Source organism: Piliocolobus tephrosceles, chromosome 7 (genome assembly GCF_002776525.5).
Source record: "Piliocolobus tephrosceles isolate RC106 chromosome 7, ASM277652v3, whole genome shotgun sequence".
Taxonomy (NCBI): domain Eukaryota; kingdom Metazoa; phylum Chordata; class Mammalia; order Primates; family Cercopithecidae; genus Piliocolobus; species Piliocolobus tephrosceles.
Window position 1 is genome coordinate 116,251,738 of NC_045440.1, and position 13,681 is coordinate 116,265,418.

The 13,681-nt window shown below is 35.6% G+C and overlaps 1 protein-coding gene across 1 annotated transcript in view; it reads right to left on the reverse strand.

Annotated features, from left to right (window-relative positions):
- The window catches only part of CSMD3 (CUB and Sushi multiple domains 3), a 1,271,497-nt gene that overhangs the window by 594,381 nt on the left and 663,435 nt on the right, over positions 1-13,681 (reverse strand). Inside the window, exon 12 of the mRNA XM_026454566.1 lies at positions 4,084-4,196. Coding sequence (XP_026310351.1) covers positions 4,084-4,196 — 113 coding nt within the window. The remainder of the gene's footprint in view (positions 1-4,083; positions 4,197-13,681) is intronic.

Below are 13,681 nucleotides of genomic sequence, written 5' to 3' on the forward strand. Positions count from 1 at the left end.
GTAATTTATCTCAATCTTTTGGTGTCCCGCTGCTCTTCACACTGATTAGGGTTTCCAGCTTTTCCTAAAAACCCCTCAAAATCACTTAGGATATACTATTGCATAATGGAAAAAAGAATGAAGTCAATAAACTCAGAGTTGCAACTATACTCTGCAATATGATTATGATTAACCATTCATGTTCATTCATTTATTCAGGCATCCCACAAATATTTGTTGTTTGCTTTCTATATGTTAGATATCATGCTAGATTCTGGGAATACAGCAATAAACAAAGCAGAACAAACTTCCTATCATCATGGTGCTTAAATCCTAGTCAGTTTTCTCATCTGTAAAAATGAGTATTATTTCTTACCTCTTACTCTTCTAATCAGATTTAATGAGTTAATGTAGGCAAAATAATTGGAATATGCAAGGTTCTTCATAATTGTTAATTATTGCTCTAATGTTCCTTAATCTAAGACAAAGTTGAAAATATATCTAAAAAGTTGCTCAGTGTTAATGAATGTTAATGTGTCTATTGAAGAGAACTCTCTTTTTTCTTGCATTCTGATTAATACGCATTTGAAAAAATGACAATATAAAAACAAGGAAACAGCCTAATATTTCTAAGGGAAATGGGGCAAGGTGGACAGCTAGGTTATACTTCCTTTTCAGTAAGACATTTAGTTCACATCTTAAATCATAGTTTTGGCAAACAAAAAAAAATCTCCTGTGAATCAGAATGGCCATGACATTGTTACATCCATCTACAAGGATGTTACTGATTTTTAAAAGTTAGGAATACCATTAACTTCTCAAGAGTCTGGTGGCATTTTATTAACTTATGCTATGGTATACAGTAATCAGCACACTGTCATGAACAGAAACATGAAATTAATCCTAGTTGAATAAAAATTAACTAAATTTAGAATAAAGGACTGTTTTGTTGATTTGCAACATTTGTTGCCTTTTTATATTTTAAGATAGACATTGTCCAAACTCCATAGATAAAAGCATTCATAGTTCCACAGATTTAAAGCAGAAGTTCTAAACTTAATGACTACTTAATCAGGTAGTTATGTACTATTTTACATTCATACATAAATTTTTGTTCCTTTGTCAATAGTACAGTCTTAGAACAGTCATTTTCAAACTACGTTTTTTGGAGTCCTAGGATTCTTCCTACATTTGGAGGGAATGAGAAGCAATCAGATCAACTGAGGGTACCAAGTCTTCTTCCCATCCTTGTTCTACCAGTGAAGCCCAGCTTTTACTCTTTTTTCTATTTTGACTTTCTAACAGAGGACGTCATTTGAAATCATATTTTCTTTAAAATAGTCTCAAAAACACTCTCTTAATTAGCAAAATACAATTTAAGAATAAAAATATATCACAAAAGACAAGGACTAAATTGCATATTTTAGTCGCTATGTTTAAAATGTTAAAAACTTGAGACAAACTACTCAATAAATACATCTATTTAATTTAGAGGAGATCTGCATTTAATGCTATCTCATGCAAAATCTACAGGTTACAAAAACAGAAGATATCTTGAGATCAATCTGGAAAAGTTTTTAGCAGGTGTTCCATTTAGAACCAACACACAACTCAACAGAGAGCATGGTAATTATGAAAATTATTTTTAGTAGGCGAACTTGCTAAAACTATGTGCACATCAAAACTTGTAACTTCTCAATGTGAACCCTGCTTCAACTCTGAGCTCAGGTTTTAAATTATGGAGAATGCAAAACCATGATTTTCTCAGTACAAAAAAAATCCTGGTAAACTAAACTTTTGAGGACGTATTTTCCTTAGTATTACCTAATTTATATTGGCCAAATCATTTATTCAGTTTAATTGAACAAGTAATTATTAGCTACCTATGATGATGGCAGGGATATTGCTAGCATAAATACAAAGACAAGTAAGACATATTTTCTATTTAGTTATATAATACATCTAATTCATGGTTTATAAAATAGAGGAAGTGGTCTTCTGTGATGGGCAGAGTTAACAAAGTCTTCACAGAAGAGTGAATATTTGAACTTTGCTTTGAAGGATGAGTGAGGAGGTGCTAAGTTAAAATTAAAAACAGTGATTCAGGTAAATTTACTGAATGTCCAAAGAAGCAAAGTTGTGAAACAACTTGCAAGGTTCAGAGACTTATGGGTATTCTGGTAAAATTAGAATTTATGGAAAAAGAGAAAATCAGATGGAGAAAGCTGGAAGAAATGATGTATGGAGATTTTTGATTTTATCTCTAGGGATAAAAAATAGAGAATTTTGAGCATGAGAGTAATATGATCATCACTCTGATGCTGGAAGATTATCATTAGTGATGTGCAGCAGGTTGGACTGGAAGAGACACTTCCAGTCTAAGGAAAAGGAGGGAGAAAAATAAGGGCATTACTCATTTAGAATGTACAGGGTCGGTTTCAAACAAGTCATCTCTGTGAATTTTTAAATTACTATTGTTGAAAACTGAGCAGAAAGAGAACAATATGTTTAATTGTGCTACTCTACAATGTACTTCTAGCTCTTGAATTGCAGCAGAGGGGAGAACTGTGTAAATATCAGTAGAACTCCCTGCTGCTCCAACCTATTCACGAGTTTTAATAAATGTTTCTTGTTCAAGCATTGTCGTTAATAATTAATACAGTTTCTAATGTTTAAATCACTATAGATTTTCTGACAGGTAACCTTCATAAGATGGAGAAAATAATAGAAACCACAGGAATATAAGAATGCCAGGTTTGCTTAGCCATTTAGAGGGAGAAGGGGAAGAAAAAGAAAAAAAGATATATTTCAAGAAGTACGACTGGGTGAGTGGATCTGTACTCCAAATCAGCATTACACAATATTTCCTAGTAACAAATGTGCACATAGACCACCTGCAGGTAAAATAGAAGTTGCCAGAAAAAAAAGACAGATAATCACGTGTAACATAAGCCAATTGTTCTTTAAATTTTGTAACCTTGTTTTATTTACTGGGTATAGAGGTGGATTTTAAATTGAGGAGGAATATATTAAGACTATAATCAAGCTAACCTTTTTAATAAACTGGCATTTACATAGATTTCTTGAACTATTCAAATTAATATACTACCAAATTTAGTCACAAGAAAAAAAAAAAAAACACACAGAATGAATGTGTTCTGCCTCTCTGACAATATCATGCATTCATTTTTATGTGTCCAGAAACAAAAGCATAGCAGTGTTTGTAAGAGAAAACTCTGATTGAAAATTATTATTATGCAAGTAAAATAATTTTTCACAGTAATTATTTAATTGGTAAGATATAAAATAATATTTTTAACACAATAGTAATGATAAATTCAAGCAACGTAACATTCTGATGGTCTCCTATATATTTTTGTTTTTAAAACATCGATTTTTAATTGAGTTTATTAGTACTTTTTTTTTCAGTCAGAATTGCAAATTTGCATGTCTAATATGTATATTGTGTGTATGTATTGGTTTTAATCAAGGTCCAACATGTGTGGAAGGTATCTATGACCTCATAATGCTTGCATCTATTTCTGGTAAATGAAACTAGAACAAAATATTTTGTTATACACACATAGTTAATCACCGATCTGTATGTCTACTGACACTGGGATGGGCAAAAGCAATTTCACAAATTGGTGATCTATGCTTTATATGTTTGATAGATTACAAAAAAAAAAAAAGATTTGTGTATTGGAATATTTAGGGATTTCAGTCCTTTACTGTTATATTTAAGTATTTAATAATTAGTAGAATATTTGCCAGGAAAATTATTTAAAGTATATAAAATCCCATGTCTATTCTGGGGAAGGCTAGGAGTCTAGAGTGATTGAAACACAAGGATAGTATAATAAACTGGGAGAAAGATGAGTTATGCAAAATAGACACATTTTAAAGGAAAAAACTAATTTTATTTAAAGATAAGTGTAATTAACATTTGTAGTTAAATTAAAGAGGAAATTATTTTTGTTGAAATGTGTTCTTTTGTATGTTCTGCAAAACTTTTAATTTTGTAGATGTAATTAAACGTGAATTTAAAATATTCTCTGGTGGTATTAAGATAACATATTTCCTATAGTAGCAATTCATCATTACCTTTGTAGTTAACCTTGAAACCAACAGATCCAACACTTTCGTCTGTTTGAAGGTGCAGCCACATTTGGCTACTCATGCTCACTATCAAGTCTGGTACAAAGCTTCCAGTCAGCCTAAAAAGAGATGGACAAAGAAGGAAGAAATGGGTTATTAAAACACCGTCTGCATACAAATTATAAGACAGATGTGTTTCTCAGTACTTTCTTTGCTAGAAAAAAAAGTCAGATAAACAGACAGGAGGATGTGTTGATGTAACAGAAGAGACAAGCTACACAATTTAGTGATAAAGGTTATTATAAAAATATTATTCTGTGTTTAACTAGGATAGATCTTTCATGTTTCTGAGGCAAGGTCATGCAATTTAAACCATCAGAGAGTCCTACACAGTACTTCCTTTTGAACTGAAAAGAAAAAGAGGATTTATACAAATATTCAAGTATTTTTAACACCACAAATATATCTTAAACATTCCCAGTTTCACAGAACTTTGTTCTAGAGAAATATTGTTAAAATATTTCTATGCAAAACAATAAAGTGGTCAAGAGTATAACCAAACCCTTTGCAATACTGATGTCGAATACACAAGCCTTAAAATATAGTACCTGCATTATAGGCTGTCCATGTCACATATGTTTTTCTGTAAATAGTTTTATTTAAAGAAATATGCTGCTAATATGATGCAGAATAACTGTATCCATTCATTACTAATCCTTCATTCAGTAATGCAGTTTTGTAACCATAAGAAGGGAAATTACTTCATGTTTTTTCTGTCATCAATGATGCTGTAGTTGCATATTTGAACTGAAGCCAAAGGTCATAAGAAGGATGAAAGCAAATGAGTAAATAAGACCTTAGGTTGGGGGAAAGTCTATCCAGAATAGGAAAGAGGATAAAATGGATTCATTGCAGAGTAAATGTCCACATTGATAAGGGATTCTAAATTACATATAGAAAGACAGGTTTCCAAAGGAAGAAAGTACTGAACACTTGCCTACTTTATTGCTAAAACCATGAGGATTGCTGGAAAATTACATCTACATCAGGAAAGTATAAAGTTTCCTTTCACTGTAAAAACCTGAGAGTAGTCTCTTGTATAGTGGTTCTACTATGAATACACCAGCAGAGGGCAGTGTGATTGACCATACCCTGGAAGTGACTATGGCAGCAAAATGCCCTGTGTGTAGTCAACTATTAAAAGAGTAAAAATGACCTCAGAAAACTCCATTTGCAGTACATATATGTAACCAGTGGCCAGTGTTACAGGATTTATGGGAATTTGTTACAAAGAAACATGGTAAAACATATTATTTAATTATGGATAATATATTACATTGAAGAACACCTTAAGATACCAAGATGCCATAATGCATTATGGAACTTTACATTATCTTCATTTCCTTCTTCCTGATAAAAAACATTTTAAATTACCATAATATAAAACACACTCACACATGTATATTGTCTATATATACACACAGTCATTTGAAACATCTTTTAATTAAACTTTGGGGCACGTGAAGTTTCAAATTAGTGATTCTTAGGTACTAGTTTTTGAGCTATTGTAGAGAGGCAGATGCAGGTTTATGGGCAAGGGTAAAGACTCCAGCTTGGAGGCAGAACACAAAGTAAAATAAACCCATTATTAAATGGGGATGACAGCTTATATCTACATAGCATGTGCATCAGCTATACCATATCAAACATGCCAGCAAACGACCTTGAAGTGAATACTACCAGTTGTTTTTTCTGGGAAAATTGAAGTATTTCTCTTTTTTACATCCTCCTATAACGTTCACAATCCTAAACTGTTGTATTATCCTGAAACTTCTAGAATGGTATTTTGTCAGTTCATGAACAACTAACACTTGCAAGCTAAATTGTTCCCTTGCTAACTTATCCTATTGCCCCGATTTCACCTAGTTCCCAACTCATTGCTGGTGTAAGGGCATATGTAATCTAAAAATAATAGTAAAATAATATTTAAAATTTTCTAATGTCAAAAATTAAACCCCCCCCCCCTTAACTTCTCTTTAGCATTTCTTTTAGAAAACTTGAAATTATAAGTTCTGTTTTAGATGTATCTAAATATTTTAAGAGTTAAATGAGACTCTTGCCAGTTTTGTATTCCAGGAATTTTTCTCTTGGTGGCCTTGGAACCACCTCTTTAAACTGTGAACATCAAAGAGGATGATGCCCTGTCTCTCTGTTTCTGGGGAGTTAAGCCTGAGTACTTAGTACTTAGCTCTTTGATTTAATTTCCTGCTTGTCATAATGATAGGAAATGTTCTATTGTTTTTTTATATATTTTTTGTTTTGATAAAGGCAATTAACATGTATGCAATGGACTATATCTTCCTAGCTATATATTATTTTTCTTTCTTTTTTTTTTTTCTTTTTGCAATCTCCTTAGCAGATTTCCTATAATGCACATCACAGTTTGGTTTAATCCTATTTAACAGAATAAAAACTATTTCATTTTTCCCTCCATTTTATGGAGAGCTTTTACTGGGCTGGCAAAAGATTTTATTTTTAACCACATTTCTCCAACTACTTGGTAAAGAGGATTGGGATATGAATGGTAGTTTTTGAATTGAGTGGACCAGCTGAAGGTCCATTGGCCCCACAGCAACCATATAAGAGTCCCTGAATTATACAAGTTCTCCCTTCTTGATCTTTGCTTTTTTGAAATAGTATCTGGATAGACCACTCTTTCCAAACTCAAATTTTATTAATGAGTATACACGGGTAATTGGGACTCAAATTCCATCAGGATTACAATTAACTTTGATGGTGGAAAAATAGGGGAAGCCAAGGATATTGCCTGCAGTTCTTTCTCCTAAACAGCTAATATCTCAGTCATATTCAGAATACATACAAGTACCAAACCTCTCAGAATTTGTTATGATTCTTAGACCTCATCCCAAGCAAATGAACTACTGGTATTTACTGGATAGGTATTATTCTTAGAGGAAAGTTAAAAAGATCTGCATAACCAGAAGGAAAGATTGAGAAGAATGGAAGAAGAAATGGATAAATTAAAGGCACTTTCATTGAATCTTCTTCCTTTTTCTGCTATCTCTGCTCTTTCTGCATCCCTTGTGTCTCTTTATCCTTCTCTTCCTTAACAGACTCCTGAGAAGATCAAAACAATGGTGTTTTAGAACTCTGGTTCTCCTAGTTAGTGTATTTCCCTACAAAGGACAAGGCCATGGCTTCTTTAGCTGGTAATGAATTATCTGCCTTGAGGACACAGATTTGTGTGCCTCATGCCCTAACCCTGAGCCTAATCAATGTTTTAGCCCATATTGTGCCCTCCAAAGTCACTTATCATTTATATTTCATGTATTTAGGGAAGGAGAAATTATGAAGGAACATGATTAGGGCATAATTGAGAACTTGTATAAAAGACTGTCCCCACATAAAGACAAAAAGACCAAGAGTGGTATCACTAGCTTTTTTTGAAAAAAATAGTGTTAGTCTAATAAACAGTAACATGGAAAATAAGCCAAAAAGTCATAAAATTCTACATTTATTTTGTCACAATGTGAGAAAGACCAGCTCTTCTTATTTGATCACCAGTGAAGCTGATGTCATTGAGAAGTTATATAGACCTCCTTGCCAGCTTATACATCTAAAATAAAAGCTTCTTGGCCAGGCACGGTGGCTCAAGCCTGTAATCCTAGCACTTTGGGAGGCCGAGATGGGAGGATCACTAGGTCAGGAGATCGAGACCATCCTGGCTAACACGGTGAAACCCCGTCTCTACTAAAAATACAAAAACTAGCTGGGCGAGGTGGCGGGCGCCTGTAGTCTCAGCTACTCGGGAGGCTGAGGCAGGAGAATGGCGTAAACCCGGGAGGCGGAGCTTGCAGTGAGCTGAGATCCGGCCACTGCACTCGAGTCCCGGCAACAGAGCAAGACTCCGCCTCAAAAAAAAAAAGCTTCTTTTCCCTGCTTCCCAGAAGTTTGCAGGCATTCCCTGGAGCATGTTTTCAGTTTACAGTCCCAGGCGCAAAGATGTGCACAGGATACAATGTGTAGTTCTGCAATCAGCAGACTCCGCTCATATGACAGAACAAGCACATTGGGGACCAGAAGATGACCCACTGCACCAAGAGGTAGTAACTGTTCATCACCCTCCACAAAATAAGAAATAACTAAGATTTGTAGACTCACTGAAAGTAACTGCTTACAGCTGTACTTGAAATCTTTCCTCTAAAAGTGAGTTGGGTGAAACTGCAATGGTGTATCTGAAAGACAAAGGAGTCTGCCATTGATTTCCATTAGCAGTTTGTGGAGGCTTTCTCAAAATCTACTGGCATGTATGCAAGGGTAGTTCAAAATTTTTGTCTCAGGTCCCTTGATGACTATCCAAATTCAAATTAGAGGAAAGGTATTAGGATGGTAAGGACAGACTCAAATGTTAGCAGCAGTTACTTAGTTTTGGGACAATCTAGAGAAATGTGAAGAAGAAAAGAAAAAGAAAAGATATGTTAATTATCCAGTAGGAACTATTTAGTAAAAGGAATAACCCCTACTCTGGCCAGCCTGTAGAGTGAGCAAAGACAGAAAACAAAACCATATGCCATACTGCAAGAAGTCAGATGTTGGAGGAGGGATTGGAGAAAAGAGAATCCAGAGCATGTAGCAACTGCTGAAACAAGGGAATCAGGAAAGCCAGAAGGCTGGGGAATACTTTGGGAATGACCTAAAACTGACAGATTGAGGGGGATCTCAGATGTGGGAACTGATGATATGTACATTTCAATAACTTTTTCTCAGGCTAACTCATTCCCTTGCCTTTTTTTTTTTTTTTTTTTTTTTTTTTTTTTTTTTTTTTTTTTTTAGATGGAGTTTTGCTCTGTTGCCAGCCTGGAGTGCAGTGGCATGATCTCGGCTTACTGCGACCTCCCCTTCCCGGATTCAAGCGATTCTCCTGCCTCAGCCTCCTGAGCAGTTGGGACTACAGGTGCACACCACTATGCCCAGCTAATTTTTGAATTTTTAGTAGAGATGGGGTTTCACCATGTTGACCAGGATGGTTTCAATCTCTTGACCTCGTGTTCCACCCGCCTGGGCTTCCCAAAGTGCTGGGATTACAGGTGTGCATTTTCTCGTAGTTGCTGGTACTACTTATTCTGTGGTTTCCCCAGATAAATCTTACTTTCCATCTGGTGTGAATGAACACAGGTTGCTGGTATTTTGAGTTCGCCTTCTACTTGCTCCTTTTCTTCTGTGGTTCCCACACAAATAAGGCCTCATATTGGGAATAGGTTTTCTTAGTTTTCTCCTCATCCTCCCATAAACCTATTCTGAGGAGGCCTGCTGGGAAAATTAAAGACTATCATATTCTATATCCCATAGGAAGTGTCTGTAGAACTCCCTGGAATAAAAGAAATCTGATTACTGTGTACCTTCTGAAAGAAAAGGGGTATTCCAAAAAGTGGCTTTCTCACACTGTGCTGGATAAGTTCCCTGAACTGAAACAAGTCAGTTCATCACTTTGGGCCCTAGCAAGTGGTTTAGTTTGAGGTGTAGAATCAATAAAAATTGTTTACAAAAAGCATAAGCAGTGGCCATGTGTCAAACAATACCCTTTGTCAAAAGCTCTATTCGAATAAATAAAAACAGTCAAAAAATTTGAAAGACAAGTGGTAATTTTATAAAGACACTCACCCTGTAATATTAATACTGCCACATTTCCAGAAAGGAAAGAATGTAAATGTTATAAAGATGATTCATTTTTGTACAAGATCTTAAAGAAGAAAATAAATTTATTGCTCCATTCACACCTGTAGTTTCTAACACCAGAAACTTCAGTATTTTGCTACCATCCTCTGCAAAGGTTTTTCTCCAATTTATCTATGATCTGTTTTTTTTTATCATTGCTCTAGTAAACAAGTTTACATTTCTGTTGCTGTTTTACTTAGAAAGGAGTTCAGTATTTATGAAAAAGTATTCCTCAAGGATTTCTTGACTCTCCTACCATTTCTCTAATCATTTACAGAAAAACTTAGAGGAATTTGTCCCACTAGGGGGATCTGTAAGTCATCAGCATGTTGATGGTTTGCTGGTAGACTCAGAAACTAAAGAGCAATACAAAACTGACACAAAATAAGAAATAACTAAGATTTGTAGACTCACTGAAAGTAACTGCTTACAGCTGTACTTGAAATCTTTCCTCTAAAAGTGAGTTGGGTGAAACTGCAATGGTGTATCTGAAAGACAAAGGAGTCTGCCATTGATTTCCATTAGCAGTTTGTGGAGGATTCCCCCTTTTGAAGGGGGAATTAGCGATTATTCCCCCTTCAAAAGGGCATAAGCCTTCAATAGACAAATTTCAAAATTGCCAAACTGAAATAAAATATTTAGAGTATCTGTTGATGCTGAAAGCCTTATATAGGTGTCAGCCATTTTGTAGATAAAATGTTCTTCTACAAAAAAAAATTTAAAACATTTTTGGGACTAGTAGAATATTGTGGACAGTGAAATTCAGTTTTGGTAGAGTGGCCAAAACTCTAATGAAATAGCTGCACAATAATTCCTCAGATCCTTTGATTTGTTCAGTAGAATTTGAAGAAGTGTTCAAATTAAAATTTGCTATAGTATAAACTTTGGGAGTTCCAAATTTTGCAGAGTCTTTCCACTTGTTTTGTTATGAAAATAAAGGGACTACTTTTGGAATTTTAACTCAAAAGTTGGGATTACATGATACACTAATAACAAATTTCTTAGTGTCCTTGGAGGCAGTGACAATGTTGATGACAAGATGCTATGGCAGTAGCAGATAAACTTTTAAAAAGCCTCAAACCCTTACCTGCAGTCACTTATATGCATATCCCCCATGCTGTGACAGCTATCTTGCAAGTGCAAAAAATCCAGAATGTGTGGGTATGCCATCAGACTAGTTAATAAGAAGCATTGATCCCAGTATTGTGCTTAGGAGATGCAATATCCTAAATCGTGTTACTCTTTTACCATATCCTGATCAAACAGATGACCATGATTGTATTATAGTGGTAAGAGAAGTCACTAAGCTCTGATCAACTGATTTGATATTCTTGTTTGTAATGAGACTGAGAAAGGATGGGGCCTGGCTTCAGCTTACCTCTGCTAGAACATCCTTTCTTGCCTTCCCCTGATCACAAACCCATACCACTAGTTTGTAATGAGACTGAGAAAGGATGGGGCCTGGCTTCAGCTTACCTCTGCTAGAACATCCTTTCTTGCATTCCCCTGATCACAAACCCATACCACTACTTCACTGATACCATACTTGTTAATAGTCATACGAAGAAAATAGCGATTCTAATGTTCTTCTTCTGTGTTCTCATAATGTGTAACCATGCCTTTTGTTTAAATAATTCCAGAAAAATGGTCTTAGGAGACTCAAAATCAAACCAAGTTTGCAGTTTCCCACCTTGGGAAGGAATGCGGCACTATCGATTTACAGTCCTGTTGCCACTGGCCAGATCACCATGTGGCTCATTGCTTAAGATAACCATGACAATCAGATACGCTAACCCATGTACCCTACCAGTTATGTGCTGTGTACAGAACAGCCTGTGTACCTTACCCTTGATGTCAAGTCCTATGAGTTACCTAGTAAAGAAATTCCTTACTAGCTTTTTTTTGGAGAGCCAGTTGGAGGACCCTTGTGACTCTGCTCTCTCCCTTGTGCTTAAGCACAAGCCCTGAAATAAATGCCTTGTCTGGGAAATCTGCTGGGCCTCTTGTTAATTTCCATTACATAGGGAGCCACAGAGCCTGTGGTCTTTAGCAATAATGCCAATTTAATAATATTTACTGGTAGACATGTTCTTGGGATAAAAATGGCCCAATTTAAGGTTTTGTATGCTATGGTGACCTCTTACACGACATTTTGGAAGCTTATGCTTTGCCTAGAATTAAGCTGACACAAGCAGCACAGTTAATAGAAGTTACTAGAGTTGCAATACTTGATAGCTAGGTAGGAAGGTAGGAAGGTAGGTAGGTACGTAGGTAGGAAATACATGTTTGGTGTCCATCACATAGGCGAGCAAATTTGGAGAAATAGAAGCTTCTTGTCTTTGAGGGGAAGTAAAATATCTCATGGAAAACTGATTTTTTTTTTTTTTTTAGGAGCTGTACAACTGTCCTATCAGATCAGTAATCATTTGTAGAGCTCACATACAGCAGAATGACACAATTGTTTAATGCAACTATTATAAAGGAGGCTAAAAATATTTGACTGAACTATGAAAATTCCCTAATAAAGTAACACACTTTATACCACAATTCTTACTTATTTGATTAATAATGTGTCATTGACGTACTCATCTAAGTAAAATGGGGACTTTAAAGACCCTAGACTTTTACTGTACTTACATAAAAATAAAATTATTCCAAAAATATTAAAGAGAAGAGCTAGGCCGGGCGCGGTGGCTCAAGTCTGTAATCCCAGAACTTTGGGAGGCTGAAACGGGCAGATCACGAGGTCAGGAGATTGAGACCATCCTGGCTAACACAGTGAAACCCCGTCTCTACTAAAAAATACAAAAAACTAGCCGTCGAGGTGGCGGGCGCCTGTAGTCCCAGCTATGCCGGAGGCTGAAGCAGGAGAATGGCGTAAACCCGGGAGGCGGAGCTTGCAGTGAGCTGAGATCCGGCCACTGCACTCCAGCCCGGGCCACAGAGTGAGACTCCATTTCAAAAAAAAAAAAAAGAGAAGAACTATATGTCACAATAATTATTTACAGTCTATTCTTAAGGTATATGTGGCAGTTTCCCCCAACCAGCTTTCCCAGAAATTGAGTGGCAGTTGGATTTCACAGAATTAGTGTCTACAAAAAGTAAGATATTTTGTCTAGTTATAGGGTATATGATGTTTGGATAGTCTGAAGTCTTTCCATCTTTAAATGTGAATGCTGAAGCTGGGTAAAGTATCTTTTAATACCCATGATTTCCACTTTGGGGCTACAGAAGCATAATGAATCAGAGAGAGGAAGTCATCTTATTTTCACTGTCACCTAGTAATTATGCAATTATTTATAGATTCCTATAAGATGAATGAAACTCATTTGCTGAGATTTAGCAATATACTGGATGGATTAAAATGGCCTAGAATTTTACTGTTAGCTAATTTATTGTCAAAAATTAGAATGACCTCTGCAAACAAGCATGATATTTTTGTCTTTGAACTAATGATTGCCAGACCTATGAATTTCAGTCAGAAATCATATCCTTTGCCCAATTTAACTGAATTCTCTCTTAATCATGTTCATACTCCAAGGTACTTATTTCTTCCTTAGAATCCCTGAGACACAAAATCATAAGGACCTGGAAGGACCTGTTGAAAGAAATTTGCCACCCTATTGAACTGGAGATTCGATTTATCTGAAAGTGTTCCAGAGGTAAGATGAGCTGATCCTGTGCTAGAAGGATCAAGTGCTCTTGATGACCCACATGGCTAGCAAAGTGAAGGAAAATCTCACACAGCTTCATGCTTGCCACATGGAGCCAGCATCTCAGAAGAATTTGACAGTAGTTCCTACAAAGGACTCAAAACAAATTTTCCAGATAAATAATTTTGGCTCTGAACTCAACTGAAAGAAGAAAT